The sequence below is a fragment of the Argopecten irradians genome, chromosome 3 (assembly GCF_041381155.1).
Source record: "Argopecten irradians isolate NY chromosome 3, Ai_NY, whole genome shotgun sequence".
NCBI lineage: Eukaryota > Metazoa > Mollusca > Bivalvia > Pectinida > Pectinidae > Argopecten > Argopecten irradians.
Window position 1 is genome coordinate 22,105,847 of NC_091136.1, and position 19,099 is coordinate 22,124,945.

General features: G+C 35.2%; 1 protein-coding gene and 1 long non-coding RNA gene across 3 annotated transcripts in view; both read right to left on the reverse strand.

Annotated features, from left to right (window-relative positions):
• Positions 1 to 195: 195 nt before the first annotated feature.
• LOC138317861 (uncharacterized) overlaps positions 196 to 19,099 on the reverse strand; it is a 47,380-nt gene continuing 28,476 nt past the window's right edge. The window contains exons 2-8 of one of the 2 annotated variants that reach the window (XM_069259814.1): positions 10,978 to 11,058; positions 9,597 to 9,933; positions 7,178 to 7,369; positions 6,596 to 6,885; positions 5,561 to 6,324; positions 5,226 to 5,240; positions 196 to 2,258 (exon numbers count right to left, since the gene is read on the reverse strand). In XM_069259814.1, the coding sequence (XP_069115915.1) occupies positions 1,915 to 2,258; positions 5,226 to 5,240; positions 5,561 to 6,324; positions 6,596 to 6,885; positions 7,178 to 7,369; positions 9,597 to 9,933; positions 10,978 to 11,058 (2,023 nt within the window). In that variant the 3' untranslated portion in view covers positions 196 to 1,914. The remainder of the gene's footprint in view (positions 2,259 to 5,225; positions 5,241 to 5,560; positions 6,325 to 6,595; positions 6,886 to 7,177; positions 7,370 to 9,596; positions 9,934 to 10,977; positions 11,059 to 19,099) is intronic. The other variant, XM_069259815.1, reaches the window with a different exon arrangement.
• Positions 2,265 to 5,219, reverse strand: LOC138317862 (uncharacterized). Its single transcript, XR_011207811.1, has 3 exons — positions 4,909 to 5,219; positions 4,127 to 4,176; positions 2,265 to 4,082 (listed from the first exon to the last, which is right to left on the reverse strand). It is a non-coding gene; the product is annotated as an uncharacterized lncRNA (long non-coding RNA).

Sequence of the window (19,099 nt, forward strand, 5' to 3'; positions counted from 1 at the left end):
GTAAGGATTTCTGCCTCAATTGGAAGCTAAGACCTCATGCTACACCAGCCTTGTATAACATGTCTACATGGCGAATTTCACCATTGGTAGACGGACCGTAGTATCGTTACCACATTATAAAGTTAAGCATTATCATCATCATACTTATCCTGCACAAATCATGTCGTTGATAAAGGAAAAAAACCATATGCTGTAAACGTTTGTATTCCGTTTTATTTCCATGGTTTCTCGTACACAGATGATGTAAATCATGTAATAATGATACAAAATTAAATCAATAAATAAATGAACAAACGGGAGTATGAAAGCACCTTACATCTTACATTCTGAATAGTGAATTGCCTACATAGGTAAGTCACACATGATTAATGCGATCTCTCTACAGTTTATATAATAAGATACTAAAATAGCATTATAATAAAATGAACCTATGTAACTTATTGTAATTAATACAACATATTCTTATTAAACTATCAAAACAGATATCGTCCGTATAAATTAATAATCTAGTTTGAGGTTTTATGTTTTAATTTGTCATTATACTTGAGGTTTTGGTTATGTGTGATAGCCAACGTACCCGGAACTACAGCCAGCATTTAGTAAATAACATCGATACATATGGAAAGGAAAACGAAAGGTTCAAATTCCAGATGAAATATTCAGGTTTAATCTTTGAGAGCGCAGTATCTTGGTATTCTGGTATAGATAAAGATAATCTGCAACATATGTAAACCCAACAAAAATTCTTATTAAGGTTTAATATTTAACACATAAATACTTTATGTAGATAACAACGAACAATAGGATCTTGGTGTATCTTCAAAAGAATAGGATTTAGTCTGTTCTGCTACAGGTAAGCCTCATCGTTATGAAGAAGTAACATACATCCGTGACTCTAATTGATCTACAAAGTCGTAATATAGATGCAGTCAATGAAATAAATTATGATACAACCACATATTCCCAAAAGATTCAGCAGTAAAAGCCTACCAAGTTGTCATTAATCCCCCATTGTTTTGATGTAGCTTCATGTGTACATCAAGTCTCTTACATTATAAGTGTATCAGTAAACAACTCACTTCTTACATTAGTACATTTATTACCTTATATGAATTGATAAAGTTACAAACACACGTGTGATTCATGATGAACCTTCCATATGAATTATCATATAATATTAAACTTATAACAATAGTATATCCAATCGTCGAGACACAAAGACATAATTTCAACTAATAGATGCATTATTTTTTTTCAAAGTGACTTTAACTCCGAAAAATATGCTGTCTTTATTGTACCTATGAACGAAACAATAATCAGTTCTTATTTCAATAAATATCTTAGAAAACGATTGTACACGTTTCATCCACATATGTAAAGGCACCAAAAGGTTATTTTTGCAAAGCACTACCCAAATATAACTATGCAATGATTATACACTATAAGATGAAACTGGACACCACGTCTGTATTTTATGAAAAGTTGATTTTCAATATGTAGGCTACATACGATTACACACATCCGACATTTCATCTAACGAGTTTTCTTACTATATATTTCCATCATTAATATCTTCAATAAATTTTGAAAAGCTTTAGCCGAAAGTGATTCTATTAACCATAAATACGTATATTTTCCTTCCTACCTAACGATTTCCCCGAATAGCAATGTCGTCTTTTAGTCTATGAATAATATGATGATAATCTGCTCCTTGGACGGTAACGATAGACGGAATTCATGAAGTTCTAAATCAGTTTGTATGGCACGATTTCAGATTCATGTCAATTCCGATTACAATTGCATCAATGGGAAATGTCGTGTGGACGTCGTACTGTTAATATCAGACATAATGTAGACGAAGCGAACGAGTACAAAGTGCAATATTGAAGTCGATAATAAAATGAAAATACGAAACTATGACTGATTCATAACTTCAAATGACTCCGATGTGAGCTCCTTGCTGTCTTTGTGGCACTGGTTGACAACAGTTGCTACGTCACCACGTCCCATGTCACGGAGAGCGGTTGCTAAGCGATCAACGGCGCCATCCTTTTTGTCTTTCATCTGACGTTTCCAGTAAAGAAGGATTTTATACGTCACATCCGCCATACTGAGACCATTAGATATTGCGTCGAATCCGAGACCGGTAATGGTACTGTCCGGGAGGTCCAGATGTACAGCCAGAGTCAGGCCCTCCGGAACCTGTCGTGATAAAGTCCTTAAACTTTTGCCTGATATCGTCTTGGATTCTTTTTCCACTGAAATAAAAAGAGGACAGAATTGAAAATATCAATTTATAAAGTGAAGACCATAGCGAGGATATATTTGATTGAATCAAGCCATTCATGAATTGATTGAATTTGGTACCTATTTAGTGCATTCATATATCATACCTTCAATATCATCTACACACTCTCTAGTGTCATAAACGCAGTTTTGTTTGTCTTTGAGGAAATTGACATGGCTTATTGAAATCATACAGAATACAAACCAAATGTTCTTAAAGATTCAGATCGTTTTGTTTTTTGGGCTTATGCTTCAAATATTGTCTTCAATCAGATTTTATAACTATATAAGATATCAGAATGTCTGTCTAAATGTTTAAATAATGTTTTATTTAATATGAAATATTTATACATTCCGACAAAGCATGCAATGTATAAAATCTGGTGTCGAAATAGTCAAATACATACATAATAAGAACAAAAATATCAGAAAAAAAATGAATGAAACAAATACAAAATATGAAAATAATGATTTCAGAACCGATCCTGACTATGCAAATTGCCATGCTTTAAAATCATTAAACGGGTAAGACTGCACTTCCATCGTTCAGATTAAACCAAAGAAAGGAGAAAGATAAATACACCACTAGTGCCTTCTGCCATATCCTAACATCTTCAATGTCTCTCGTATCCTATGTGATTTGAGTTTCAATGTATCAAAAGTTCGATACAATTCCAAACTCATGGTAAACCAAGGGGCATCTGGATCTGTGTCAACTTATGGACAAGGAATTATATCAATCAAGAGATATCTGGGTCTGTGTCAACCTATGGACAAGGAATAAAACAAACCAGACATCTAAATCTGTGTCAACCTATTGACAAGGAATAAGATCAACCAAGAGACATCTGTGTCAACTTATGGACAAGGAATATGATCAATAAAGAGGCACATGGGTCTGTGTCAACCTACGGACAAGGAATAAGATCAACAAAGAGGCACCTGGATCTGTGTCAACCTATGGAAAAGGAATAAGATCAACCAAGAGACATCTGTGTCAACTTATGGACAAGGAATAAGATCAACCAAGAGACATCTGTGTCAACTTATGGACAAGGAATAAGATCAACAAAGAGGCACCTGGGTCTGTGTCAACCTACGGACAAGGAATAAGATCAACAAAGAGGCACCTGGATCGGTGTCAACCTATGGACAAGGAATAAGATCAACAAAGGGGCACCTGGATCTGTGTCAACCTACGGACAAGGAATAGTATCAACAAAGGGGCACATGGGTCTGTGTCAACTTATCGACAAGGAATAAGATCAACAAAGGGGCACCTGGATCTGTGTCAACCTATGGACAAGGAATAAGATCAACAAAGGGGCACATGGGTCTGTGTCAACCTATGGACAAGGAATAAGATCAACAAAGGGGCACATGGGTCTGTGTCAACCTACGGACAAGGAATAGGATCAACAAAGGGGCACATGGGTCTGTGTCAACCTATCGACAAGGAATAAGATCAACAAAGGGGCACCTGGATCTGTGTCAACCTACGGGCAAGGAATAAGATCAACAAAGGGGCACATGGGTCTGTGTCAACCTATGGACAAGGAATAAGATCAACAAAGGGGCACATGGGTCTGTGTCAACCTATGGACAAGGAATAAGATCAACAAAGAGGTACATGGGTCTGTGTCAACCTACGGACAAGGAATAAGATCAACAAAGAGGCACATGGATCGGTGTCAACCTATGGACAAGGAATAAGATCAACAAAGGGGCACATGGGTCTGTGTCAACCTATGGACAAGGAATAAGATCAACAAAGAGGCACCTGGGTCTGTGTCAACCTATGGACAAGGAATAAGATCAACCAAGAGACATCTGTGTCAACCTATGGACAAGGAATAAGATCAACAAAGAGGTACCTGGGTCTGTGTCAACCTTCGGACAAGGAATAAGATCAACAAAGAGGCACCTGGATCTGTGTCAACCTATGGACAAGGAATAAGATCAACAAAGGGGCACCTGGATCTGTGTCAACCTATGGACAAGGAATAAGATCAACAAAGAGGCACATGGATCTGTGTCAACCTATTGACAAGGAATAAGATCAACAAAGAGGCACATGGGTATGTGTCAACCTATGGACAAGGAATAAGATCAACAAAGAGGCACCTGGATCTGTGTCAACTTATGGACAAGGAATATGATCAATAAAGAGGCACCTGGATCTGTGTCAAGTTATGGACAAGGAATATGATCAACAAAGAGGCACATGGGTCTGTGTCAACCTACGGACAAGGAATAAGATCAACAAAGAGGCACCTGGATCTGTGTCAACCTATGGAAAAGGAATAAGATCAACCAAGGGGCACATCTGTGTCAACTTATGGACAAGGAATAAGATCAACCAAGAGACATCTGTGTCAACTTATGGACAAGGAATAAGATCAACAAAGAGGCACCTGGATCTGTTTCAACCTACGGACAAGGAATAAGATCAACCAAAAGACATCTGGGTCTGTGTCAACCTATGAACAAGGAATACAATAAACCAGAGACATCTAAATCTGTGTCAACCTATTGACAAGGAATAAGATCAACCAAGAGACATCTATGCAACTTAAGGACAAGAAATATGATCAACAAAGGGGCACATGGGTCTGTGTCAACCTACGGACAAGAAATAAGATCAACCAAAAGTAAAGGCAAATAACGTTAAGGAAATTTCTATAACAAGAATGAAACTTTATGAGGATACTATGTTTAAAAGACGAAAAATGTACGACAAGATTTATGTGACTGATTCCTAGTTTTGTCATCATATTTCAATGGTGTACGACATTTTAAAACTGTTCATGCATGAATGTAAGGGAGATAACTGTGGGTTCTACGTAAGCTGACTAAACACACACTATATATCATTACTACTGAATAGGAATGACGTCTGCTGTCTATATACAAAGCGCTTTGGTTACAACAACACCTACCTCTGATGGGACGGCCTAAAACACGTAAACACACGTGTAATAAACACGTTAGCTCATGTGTAATACACACGTAAACAAACGTGTAATACGCTGCACTTCTGTTTACACTTACCAACTCAAAATATATATAGTTTTTTAAAAACATTTCACGACAACTAATTTAGAACCAAAATACTGTAGAATGAAACATTGAAATCTATTATTATTAAGTTGAAATTTTTCAGCATTTCATGGCTATATTACGTAACAATTCAGTTGGTTTATTAATTGATATTTAATAGAAATTATTAAATTGATTATTTAATGGAACAAAAAAAGAAAGAAAAAAGTTTTACCTATGACTGGTTTTCTGCTAGTCTTCATCAACCGTTCCATGACCGATGCCGGAAGTGGTTTGAACTTTGGAATTACAGGTATAAGTGGCTTCTCCTCTTTGACAGTATTCATCATTAGTAGATCTATGTTTGGCTTTTCTTTCACTGGTTCCGGTTCTTCCGGTACGAATTCTGGACGGAAGTAAGCCTTCACAGTCTCCTCGTCCAAGTCGATCTTAAGTGAGAAGGTCGAAGCTTCCTTCATTTTGGCATCACTATCCATATTCATGGGAACAAGGTTTATTGCACCGGTTATTGCTTTTTCATCGTTATTTTTGGGCTCAATTATAAATTTTCGACAGCTATCCGGTAAATGTCGAAAGTACTGAAAGTCTCTGTTCTCCATATAATCGCTGTCAAAACTGACCTTGATATCCTCAACTACCTCCATTGTCCATTTCATACCGTCAAACAGTTCAAAGCCCTGGATTTCCTTCACTTTATTTGGTTTTGGTTGAGCTCGTCTAAATCCCTTGTTTTCCACGACCTCCTCCTTCCTCAGAATCTGTTTTCCTACATGTTTGAATCCTTTATCCTTCATCTCTTTAATTCGCGTTTCCGTTTTAGTTTCTGGGAAGCACTCAAGTACTACGAACCATAACTTCTCCTGGATGTTTAGAAATGCGATTACCTCCCCTTTCTCCTTGTCACTTCTTCCCTCGACGATGGGTACCGCTGCTAACACCCGTTTCGCGCGGTCAGGTTTAGTTTGAACGACACAGAATCTATAAATAAATTTAGAGTTGTTAAATTAAAAGATCTGAAACTCTGACTTCACTATCACAACATTTTGTAGTCATACATTCACGTAAACTATCAAGAAGACAAATATTTAATATAAGCTTGAATACTTTACTGATTTTGATGGAATAAGTATTCGCGGCAACTCAACAGACAAGCTTTTGAAACCATGCTTAAAAGATACATTTTCATTCTTTTAAACTTATCCATGCAAATGTATTTTGTCGCTGCAGACAGGGAGTTTCTGTAACTTACCGTGATAAAGATTTGACGTCGAAAGTCACTGTTGTGCGTGTGTATTTGTATTTACTCTCAACTAACTCCCAGCCTTTCTCCATCTTTTGGAATACACCAATAGTGTTCGAACTTTCATCTTCCACCTCTACGCCTCCCGGTAGGGGGAGCTTAACGGTTGCTGCTCGCCGGAAATTGCAGGGAACGCTGGGAATTAAATCTATGAATTCTGTCGTCTGAATGAGATCGCAGAGTTCGGTAGGATAAAAGTCTTTAGCCAATTGTAATTTGTCTGGCGAGATCGGCGTTATCTAAATTTAAAAAAGAACAATATTTATACAGTTTGATAACAAATGACTTTAAACCACTTACGCATCTTTCAATACCTTTGCCCATCGCATTTAAATCGATATTTCTTTGTGTAGTTAGTCCGGCAAAAGCTAAATCTTGAAAAGGAGAGGCTTTCATGCTAAAAGGAAATCCATTTTTTTAGATAAAATAACCCGTTCATCACTTCTTCCTACAATATTATCTATCTAGCATAGCTATGTATTGTGTCCTTTGATGCCTATGGTTTTCCGTACAGAACGGTTCCTGACGTACCTGTATTGCGCACTGGAAGGACTTGTCAGCAGCTTTCTTTGGGAAACGGATACTGATGTACCGACTGATGTGAGCATTGTACAGACAGCCCTGGGGTGTGACGTCAAAAAGTTCCTTCTTAGGGGTGAAGGTCACAACGAAAATACCAAGACGGTCGATCTCTAGCTCTACACATGGCGTCGAACTGTCCTCCTGTTTATACAAGGGAAAGAGATTGATAGAATTTTGAAATATTTTGTACCATGACTTGTTGTTATTGACATCTTGCTGCGTGTTTCAGAATTTACAAATGATAAAGGTATGTCTGACTTGAACAAAGTTAAAACATCATCTTTTATCTCGTTTTTAACACCTTAAGAGTCGTCCTAGGTAAAACGCCATAATCAAAGGCAACGCTGTCTGTCAATGACGACAATCTGACTTTATATTGATAAACCGTACAGCAGTAATTTACCCGGGATGATATTTTTCAGAAAAAAATGACCCGTAAAATGTTACGTCATTAATTTGTGAGCGCAATTCACAACGTTTTCTCCGAAAAAAGTATAACGTTACGCTCGAAAACACATGATGTCACAATCAATACATATCCACAAGGGCAGATAACTCTGTAATGTGTAAATACTGAATAACTGGCTCTACAGTGTACTGTTTCTGTTATGACTTCAGATACAGAGTTAACTTACTATATGTTTATGCTATCGCGATAAAAAAAATCCTAATCCTCGTCTAGGTTATAGTGAACTTAAAAAGTTATAAACAATTTGATAGGCTCCAACTTGTCACGGATCCAGTGAATTGATAACACCAATAAATTTGTCACGAATGTCTAAACAATAAATAATGCATATATAACGCGACTTAAATGTCTTGACTTCTGAAATATTTGTTCAGGAATGTTGACCGCCCATTTTACTTCAGACATGCCATGTTCAGCAGACGTGTTTATGATGGATTTGAGATTAATCATACTACTGAAAATGGTGTATAGTACTGATTCAGTGTATTTAGCTATTTAGGGATATTTTTACTGTTTATCTAAATTCGTATCTCAATCATATAAAAGTTATAAATAGGATCATCGATATGCCATCATTTATCATATAATGTGAAAACTATATTTATGATCCTTTATTATTTATTTATTGTGCAACAAATAATCAATCTTATTCTTTCACAAAAATAAAGAATTATAACAACAAAACATTAATCATTAATTCAAATTGTAAAAATAATCGCGTCATTTCAAAAGCTCTTGATTTTATAAAAGCGGTTTGTTTGATGTATTGGTCAGAAAGGAACTTTTCCAGCCTCACCTATAAAATTAACAACCTACTTTTAATTACTAATGTAAATGTTTGTTTCCGTTAACTGTAATCTTCGATTGAAGTATATTTCTGTACATTTTTTATTTCCGTTTAAAGTTTGTTAACGGAAGTGTGGCCAGTTAAGTATTTCACGTTTAATATTCATTTTAATATGTATTCCTTCAATTTCACAAGATGTTTATTCTATAAAGAATGCTCGATTTACATAATAACAATATATTTGATTTTCACTGGCGTTCCCAGTAGAAATGATTTTCTATTGAAGTGTTAATAAGACATGAGAACACGTACTTCTGTCCCCGCGTCCCAGAAAGGTCATATGTAGATCTGCTATTGAAGAGCGACGCTCGTTAAACAGGGTGCCAGGCCAGTAATTGAATATTTAAGCCTATAAAGGTCTGTGAATGCGGACTACCTTTGCCAATAATCAGCATACACACGACAAAGGACTTCTTGTCGGCCTTCCGCAGGGATTGATTTCTCTTGCTACGGAGTTAGAGGTAAAATGCAAAAGCTGTTGTGATTGTTATTTGAAGAGTTGTTCGCCGCATCAAACGCATAAATTTGATTATTATTAGTGCACGTGTTCGATGAAGATATCGCTGTAGCACTAGAGCCTGGATATTTGCTGTTTTATACACATTATATTACTTTGTCCAATGGTTTTGTCAAATTTTCTGCCACATTGCAGTGACGCGCACTGTGGACACGTATTATACAGGTCACTGATTCTTTGTCCATTCATAAGCAGGTGCCATACATATTTATGGATTTAGTCGGCAAAAAAAAAAAAAAAAAAAAATGTCGCCCCTAGCATAGAAGGGTAAAACTCCAGATATTAATTTTAAAATCGTCGATATAGTTCACAAAACGTTTGCTTACATAAGTGATTGTTCTAGGTATTAGTTTAATTATAATGTACTTCAGGGACGCACGCTACATAAATGAGACAATAGATATTTCCTATTCTCCACAGTTCCATTAATCAACACATAGAAGGAAAAGATGATTTATACGAGATAGAAGAAAATTATTAGTCGAAAGATTAATTTGAAATATAAGACAAAATGCGTGAAAGATAACAATATTACCTTTTTAAGAAATCCCACATTGACCCACTCATTTTCGTCCTTCCATTTTCCTTTTACGTTCAACTCATTGTGTTCTGGGTCTATCTGATAAAACGGTATTTGCACAATTATATTTTTCTTCAAAGTTTGAACTGTCGATGTCAACACAAAAATTTCACTAGTCATGTGTTCGTATGACGTCAAAACTGGACAGTGACGCCATCTTTGCGCTGGTGGCGCCACCTGGCATGTTATAGAGTCCTTCTTTCCGAACAGGCCTTCCGGCACGACTAGTTTGGCTCCGACTGGTAATCCGTAACTTCCTCCTTTCTTCCCGGGTGTGTACGTCACTTTTAGACTATGAATAAAACAACGGTTATTTGTCATCTTTTTTAGGATGTCAATAGATAACGTAAACTTGATTCCATGTAATTTGCATATAAGCTTAACCTAAGTTTACCCTAGTATATATATGATTTAGTGTAAGGAATTAATTTGGTTAAATGAATAAGCCATTATTTATTGATATTGATTGATTATATTATTTTTATAAGAGTTACTCACTTGAAGGATGGCAATACAATATTTTCAAACTATCTTCTAAAAATCATTGAAATGAAAACAAACCGTTGATTATAAATATAAGATGGCTTCCTCATTCTCAGAAGGCCACTGGGCGAAAGTTTTGATATGTTATTTTTTCTTCAATTATCTATTGGAAACCACAAGGTTTGATGAATGAAGTTGTGAAATCATTCAAATGGATCGAAACTTTTCTGCAGAAATCAGTTTACAATTACTAACGACACTCTAAAAATGTGAAATGAAATTTTAGACCACGATTCGGCTTCATAATCTGACCGTAGGTACTCATTTCGTTTGACTGTAGATGTGCATATAATAATTTTTTGCAGTGCTGCTAAAAATCCCTTTCTAGTCTTATTTGCTGTTGGAAAATTAAAACCAATGAATGATTAAAAGTACTTTAATTCAGAAAATATTGGTAATTTTTTATGATGAATAACGTATCAAAAGCTTATATTGATCCGTTAGTATAAAGAATACGGCAGATATAACTTTAAATGGATTTGTTATAATTGTTTACATAAACTGATAAAAGATGTTTATCGTTATATTCATCGTGTGTTTATTGTTTATAAACGCAAACCTTTAAACAAAGCCATCATTTGTCATTTACATTGTTTAAGCTTTTGCATTAACATTATTTTAACATTCACCGAATTATAGTCAAATTTCTATATATTTTCAATAACCCGCAAAAATGTTTCATTAAATATTCGATAAAAAAAGAAGTTTATATAGAATCATTAATATCGCCATTGAAACAAACAATCAGATAAGAAACATCAATGAAACTGATAACGTGTACAGAATAACTTACTGTGCGTCATCCTCTAGGTCCCCGTTCACTACACACCCGTTCGTTATGTCTTTGTTTTTCATACTGCCTGGATGTTCGGACCTGTCATAATATAAAAACTTATCATCAAAATCACCAAATACACATTAAAAATATCTTATTAAACTTATTTAATTTAAATTAATTATCATCTCGACTATCGTTTAAATGACTTCTGTGAGCATACTTAACAAGAAAAATTGGCTTTGTAGCCTTAGAGAATCTGATGGTTTATACCTTAAATGTATTAGACACCGTTGGTTAGGTGCAAATGACCTTGTACCTAGTACAAGTGACCTAATCAAAGGCTCCAAATCCAAACATTACAGAATATCAATGATGAGATATTGTGCATGTTTGATGAAACGAAGCTTGTTTGTATCAATTTTATTCTGTATTCATTATATGTTTACTATGTTGGTCGGCATTGACATGGATATGACTTGGTATACACAATAGCTAGATAATTAATCCAGTAAAGCTGAAGGTAATCTGAATGATGTGTCTTAGGATAGGTCAAGCTGGAACATACCTTAGGTAATCAAGTTTATTCACCGGCTATAAGCAATAATATACAAAAACATTCTGACGAATTGATCATGGAAATTATTCATAGTGATATTGTGACGGATAAAAATACAATTAAACAACAAAGAGGCACCATCAATGCGTGTATACCCGGTACCACGGATTAGTGAAAAAAGGTATTAGATTTTAATGTTACAACAGTAATGTAATCAGCAAAACAAGGGCACTATGGAAACAACTTTAATCCGCTGTCAAAGTATCAACTGAAAAACCATCGTCTTCAAAGTCTAAATAATTCACAGACATAAAAAAAAAATATGGAAAATATCCAAAGTCTGGATTGAGAATTTAACAAGAAGACTTTAGTACGAATTTCTAGTTGATTTCTATAAAAAAATGAAAAGTTTGAAAGAGGTTTTTCATCCATATTTCAGACACATACTCACAACGTCCCAGTCCTAGCATGATTAGTATTACGGTTGAAGGAGATTAGGTTTTACTAAGAAAGTGTTTCTTTTAAATAATTTTCTAACTAGTCTCGTCGTAACAGATCCTGAAATATTTCTTTAACATTTATGACAGTATACCCCTACTGTCTAACAATTACATTCCTCTTCATTGTAATCATTAGTGTTACCGAATACCCAAGTTTAGAATGTAAACATGTCCCGATTTAATTAAGAGGGGACCCATTATTATTAATTATATATACAAATTATATTAACTATTCATTGGAACAATGGACGAATCCTACTAATAAATAAGTTATAGACCAGCCTAGATAACATTACAATCAAGGAGTAATGAAGTTTTTTTCATTTCATTTTAACAAACCTTATTGACAAAAGTCATGGTCAATTCGGCGATCGTTTTTGGATGTAGAGTAATGTTACAAATGAGCGTAAGACCGGATGCCCAATAAATATGAAAACTAGGAGTAATGTTAGTGTTTTCTAAACGAAACAGTTAACGACCTGACACCAAAGAAAGTTTAAAGTTTGGGGACTAATTAAAGTAGATTGTATCCTTACAGATCGTCGGGAACAGACTCATCATCTGAGTAGTCTAACTTGGGTATGGACACCTTCAGTGTGCCAACCCATCGTGGATCGCTTCTCATCTGTGGACAAATACAACCACAACCATCTAGGTCAACGACACGTAATCAAATGTAACATCTCATTGATCAAAAATATGTTACGAAAATTACTATAGACTTTAATAAAACTATAATGTTGTTATATCAGAAAATATTATTAGAAAACAAGACGTAATAGGGGTATTAATTAAACTCCATTGGGAGAATCATTAAAGTATTAATAGGATAACTGATTCCAAAATAATAATATGATGTATTCCACAAAACAATTAAGGGATAGTTATGCGGTATTATATATTGTCTATATCCTTTGTGATGATAAATTACCGATATGTTATAGTCGACTGGGATAAACTGCCAACCGCATTAGGCTGATAGTACGCTTATCCATTTAACAGGGGGCGATAATCCAGGATAATTATTCAGTTGGGATTTTCTTTAAAACCTTTTCTTTAAAACCTGAATTTTAACTATGTCGTTTCCGCACTATAAATCATGTGTGGATATTACAGACCTTACCCAATACAATTCATTAGCCTTGTGGACAGATCTATATTAAGATTGTATCCATTTTATCCACTGGCACAGTGTTAACATGTTAACTAGTTATGGAGATATAGTTGAACTATGATAAAGTTATGTGCTGCACTCTTGCTTTGTTATGCGTGGACACTATATAGATATGAAATGGTGCCATGTGAATTTACAGACATATAAAGCGGTGATAATACAGTCCCTTTATACCTTTATATCACCTTAGACTTCTATCATCATATCAACATTAAATCTTTGGCAAGTGAATTCCAGTTTGGGCCGAGGACAAATTGTGAATGCTTAATTAGCATTATTATTTTACCACGTTGTCTTAAACAAGAACTCGTTATAACTTATGTATCTGGCAGTTTATAATTAAATAGAGGTCCATGACTACATGGTACTATGATTTTTTTTTTTTTTTTTTTTGATCAGTGAGAAATTAAATTGAGAAGTTAAGGAAGTTGTATGACAAATACAACGAATGCCGAGATGAGAGCATAATCAAAATGAATTAAAGCTCGAAATCGGTCATAATATAGATCTATGTGCAGATTACTAGCGGTAGGTGGTCGTATTCTTTCTGCTGTAATATCTAGTTTTCTCTAACACTGGAATCGGTACGATCTGGAATTACCACAGAGAGGACATGACAAAACCACATACTAAATGTTATTCAGAGGACATCCACTTCATTTGGCATGACAATTACTGTTCTAGTGTCCGAACCAAAGTCGAGATCATAATTACGGAATAGCTTCACCGCAATCTGATCAAACGAGTAGTTATCTATTCATTAATAAATTATAATGTACCAAACAGGTAGTCTAGAATTACAACAGTCCGGAGAATAATATACCGATTTAAAAAGCATAGACATTTAAAATACTTAATAGCGAGTTTGTCCTTGTGTGAAAGGCCCTCACGGAGTGAACAATATCTCTACAGTAAATAGATATTATATAGTATCAATAGGTAGCCTTTAAAAAATTATCACCATTCATAACTCTATTTAAACCACTTATTCGGCTTCCAATTTGATATGTATTGCCTGTAGGGCCTGATTTAAACGAGAAAATACATGTCCGTGAGAAATATGTTAAGATATATTTAAACATTAATCATTTTGAACATGCATCAGAAAATCTCCATAAATCATGGATTCTCAGTATTTATTAATCACATATTCAAAGATTTAATATAAAACTCCATACGTGTAGGAAATCCAAAGAAAATATTTCCCTCAATCCTTCTTTAATCATTTTACGTTGTTGGTTTAAAGTTCCCTATGTCTGAATTTTGTGACATTTATGTTTCAGATTTTAATGTACGTGTGGGTGTGATAGTGTATTTTAAGAGCCAAGTATATACATAGTTTCAATACAGGCATGGCCAAACTAAATACTGCGGGGTTCCGTGTTGGTAGGTATCAAATAAACATCTTACTTTAAATAGTTCAGTATTTAATGCATCACTAGGGGTTGACTAACACTTTATATCAATATGTCTTGGCATGTGCGAGATATATATGACGAACGATTTAAAATTACCTCGCCGTATTAAATTGTTGTTTTGTGTATTTGAATGCCACGGATTTAGCCGTTCGTGGTGACTACCTTCAACATAATTACACCAGCGTATTAATATTTGTGTGTATTCCGTAGTGACTATATCCTAGTCAAGCCTTACTGACTGTGTACGGTTCATTCAGTAGTTTACTAAACACCGAGTATAATGCACACAAACATTGGATTACTAGGCCTGAGACAATGGTCAGTCCGAGTACACGACCTTACGGATTAACAACGGGATACGGGCGACTGGCGACAAATAAACAAATGATTGACAGATAAAATATAGATGAATTAATATTTGGCATCAACAAATGTATTGTGGCTAAGTGAGTCAGACCAACACAGAATAGGCAAAGACATAAACAATACAAAACACCATCGCTCTAGAAACGACGAAACAAAATCAAATACTCATCGAATTTTATCATTCTTAACTGAGAACTTGTTTAGAATGAACAGATAACGACGTGAGATATGAGGTATTATCCTATTAAAAAAATGGAAATAATTTTCATTCCAAGATTTAGATTTGTGTCCGTATAAATCCATCCTTTCAAACAGAACAAATAAGTGAGAAATGTCTTAAGATCATTGAGTGTACAGTGAAACCGTGAAAGTACACTAACACGGCACTGATCGATAATTGTTGGTAAATGAACAAACCGATCGTAATATGAAAACATATCCCTACATTCATTTGGTTACATAATAAATAAAAACACGTGACAATGTTGTCAAAAGACTTTTCGACGAGACGTGAAATTATTGGCCTTCGTTATTGTTAACTTTCTTAATGTTCAGAAACGACATTTTTGTGAATGTTTAAGTGAATGGAGTTATTTCACGTGAAGGACATTAGGGAATCGACCATGTTTAAATGTCAGTTGGTTACCACAGATAAGTCGATAACGATTTTCAATGTCGTTACATTTTGATCCTCAGTCCTGGTGGACATGTTCCGACCCGGCTTCCACCTGATCTCCCATCACAGATGGTAAATACGGAATGTTATTATACCGGCTCACGTTAAACAGTGACGGCCAATATTAACAGAGAAAATATCATTATGTACAGTCATATAGATTTAAATGTATAAATATTCAATTAGGAGTTGTAAGCGCCAGTGGAATTATTTACAAGTCTAGGCTAGTAACGGGAAGCAATGTAACCCGCCGGACGATTTTAATGCATCAGATACGTAAATGGTACATGTGTCACCAAAATTTACCTAAGTGGTTCAATTACACTATCATCCCAATGCAATTAAAACAATTTAGTTATGTTGTTCCCGTACGGTTCTCATACCTCTCCGGAAATATTTGGGTTGGCCTACTTCAACTATCTAATAAAGTCATATTAACAGTTTTGGTCATTTCAGGTCATTTTCTGATGAAGAAATGTAATAATGTTCGGGGGAAAGGTTCAGGTTGGAATAAAATAGCAGGTAAAATCAGCTGTCAACCACCATCAAATGGCAATTACCTTCAACTCTACAACTGTACAGATGAGTGGCTACGGTAAGGACATGGAATCTACATGCTGTATGCTTACAAAAATAATGTTATGCATATATGTTAAATTCTTTGTTGAAATAGCAATGCATACCTTAACCCAGTACAGTGTATGCGTACAATGTTAATCTCCCAAAACAGCTGTAACCGCAGCAAGGAACAAATGTTCCACAGAAATTTGTTATTATCAGTACAAATTGATGTCACTATCACAAGTAGGTAAGTAGTTTTATAGAACATATTCTGTTAATATTTGGCTGTAGGGAAAAAATGATTTTCACAAAAAATCCAAACTTTTATTAAAAAAGACATTTTTATCAAAATCTATTTTTTTTCCTCTTGAAAGCTACATCACTTCCTTCAAATTGTGATAACTGTACAGCTGTATTTTGAAAAATAAAATTTTGAGTATAAATATCAGAACTGTTTTCAAACTTTGTGGAATTTATTCATCTACCAGTTTGTCGATGTTTATTACTTACTTTTTTTGCCTTTTCTTTGCCTTATTATCCATATTTTTAGTGTTACTGTTTAATCCCGGCATGTTGTTAACATAAATTCTCACTTCTCTATATAAATAAATCTATCTCTCTCCAACACTTGTCACTTAACATAAACAAGACGAGACATTGTCCTCAACACTCCTGTACAGCGTTCACCAATCGTATGCCTCAGACACCTTTATATTCAATTAAAAAACCTTCAGATTAAAGTGTCGTTCACCACAGTCTTGGTCCATGAAACGCTTGTAATGTGGTATTTCTCAATATACTCAATGCTTATATGTATGATAATTTCTCTCTTGGCGACACAAAATACGTCCGGGTTAACGTAGTCGGATCCGTTAACTAGACACAACCTGATCATTGGAACTCTTCATCGCATGTGACCACAAAGTCAAATACATCATGCACACAGATCTCATTGGTTTTCATCCAAAACATGGTTTACTCAATTTATGAATCAGTGTTAGTAACTGAGAAGCGGAACGAATCTGCTCTTTTACGGTCGATTGGCCACATTCAAGACGTCTTTGGCTTATTGCAGTGTACCGTTAGCTGTGTATACCTATATATACAAAACAGACTTGACGCAATGAGGCCCATTAAGGTGCTCAGATTATCGACACTTCCACACATTAGCTATTGAAATGCTGATTGATATATGTGTTTCCTGAACGCCAGACATTATTAAAAGACACTGCGTATGACATCCTGTGGTCCGACCAATCTTACATTTGTAGCCGTAAATCGAGTCCATTAACGGTCTATACCTGAATATCGGATACATATATAGATCAATGATTAACTCGGCTATAGGTTAATGCGCCATACAAACAACCTGATGAATGGTTGTGGCAGTGAACTCCAACTGACTCTTCTGGATCCTCATTCGAAACCTCACATTCTTATATATATAGTATAGATTACATAAAAAGCAGAAAATACATGTAAGATCTGCTAATATTCTGGTTTTATGGTTATAAACAGGTCTTACTACATTTTAGGCATTACAGAATTTGTGAAGATATAATTTCCGACACATTAGAGAATACTCCATCTCCGTTGAGGGGCCGAGCCACATTAGACAATGAAGAATTGGGTATCAGATCGGATTCAGACCGAGCTAAGAAACTTAAGTATTTCATTAGACTTTTGAGATGATGAATTGCATGTGCTTGTTCGGTGTCTTGGGTGGTGTGTTACAGTGAGATAGGACTATAAAAAGTGAAAGAGTTTCACTATTACAAGGAGACCCAACACGAATATATCGCATTCATGTTCGTCCAAAGGACAATTACCAAGTATATGACAATTAGTGCGAGAGAAGGACAAAATCAGGAGGACAAATGACACTGATATCGCATTAACTGCAGGCTTTCTATTCTGGTACACAGCACTTTTCTCAAAACACGTATTCAAATTTCATCTTATGGTATACAGTGATGGAGGTACCTAAAGAATGACCAGTTATCAGTCTAGTTCCTCTCCTGCATCTCAGGAATCAGACACGTTGTTGATCTCATAACATTACAGACAAATATCGACTGTAAACACAGAAAAAAACCAAATACCCAAACAAACATTTGTACAGATACTTATCAATTGACATCGCTATATACACTTTACACTATGACAAGGCGACGACCAAGCGGTCTGATTATGACGGATCACATTGGATGATAAATACTGATATGTAATACACTCGAGTGGACCCGCAAAGCCCTGTTTATCTCGTACAAACAGTTATCCAATGATTGTATGAGGTGCAATTCTTCTTGCGTAAAAAGTAAACTGAGATCGCTGTTCAGGATAGAGACTGTTTATATAAGACTAAAAACTCCACCATTTGATTGTGAAATATGATAGGTCTGTCAAAGAATCATGGTCGAATACACATACAGATTATCTATTCATATTTTACGATAACAGTTATCACATATTCGTTAGGTATCAAACCAAACATTATAAACTTTCTAACTCGGTGTATGGCCATACAATTGTAATAGATATTATGATAATTATAAAATATTGGCATGACATAAGTCCTCAAACATTTACCAAAATAGTCCATTAGATAACTGAACATTTTGAATGACAATAACGGCTTTTCCTCTGATTTTTGTGTCAGTTGACAGGTAGTCAATGTTATATTGCCTTCCCGAAGCCGACGATCTACAGTTGCAGTGTACCATGGTGTAGGACATTCAAATAAAACATTGTACATGTTCTGAAGTTCAATTAGAACTGCAAGGATTTGGTAAAAGGGATAACAACTCTAAGGTATCATACTAAAATGGATGTGTGAACCATTGAACCAAGTCTTGTCCTTTACAAAACAATATCTCATGTTTTGAC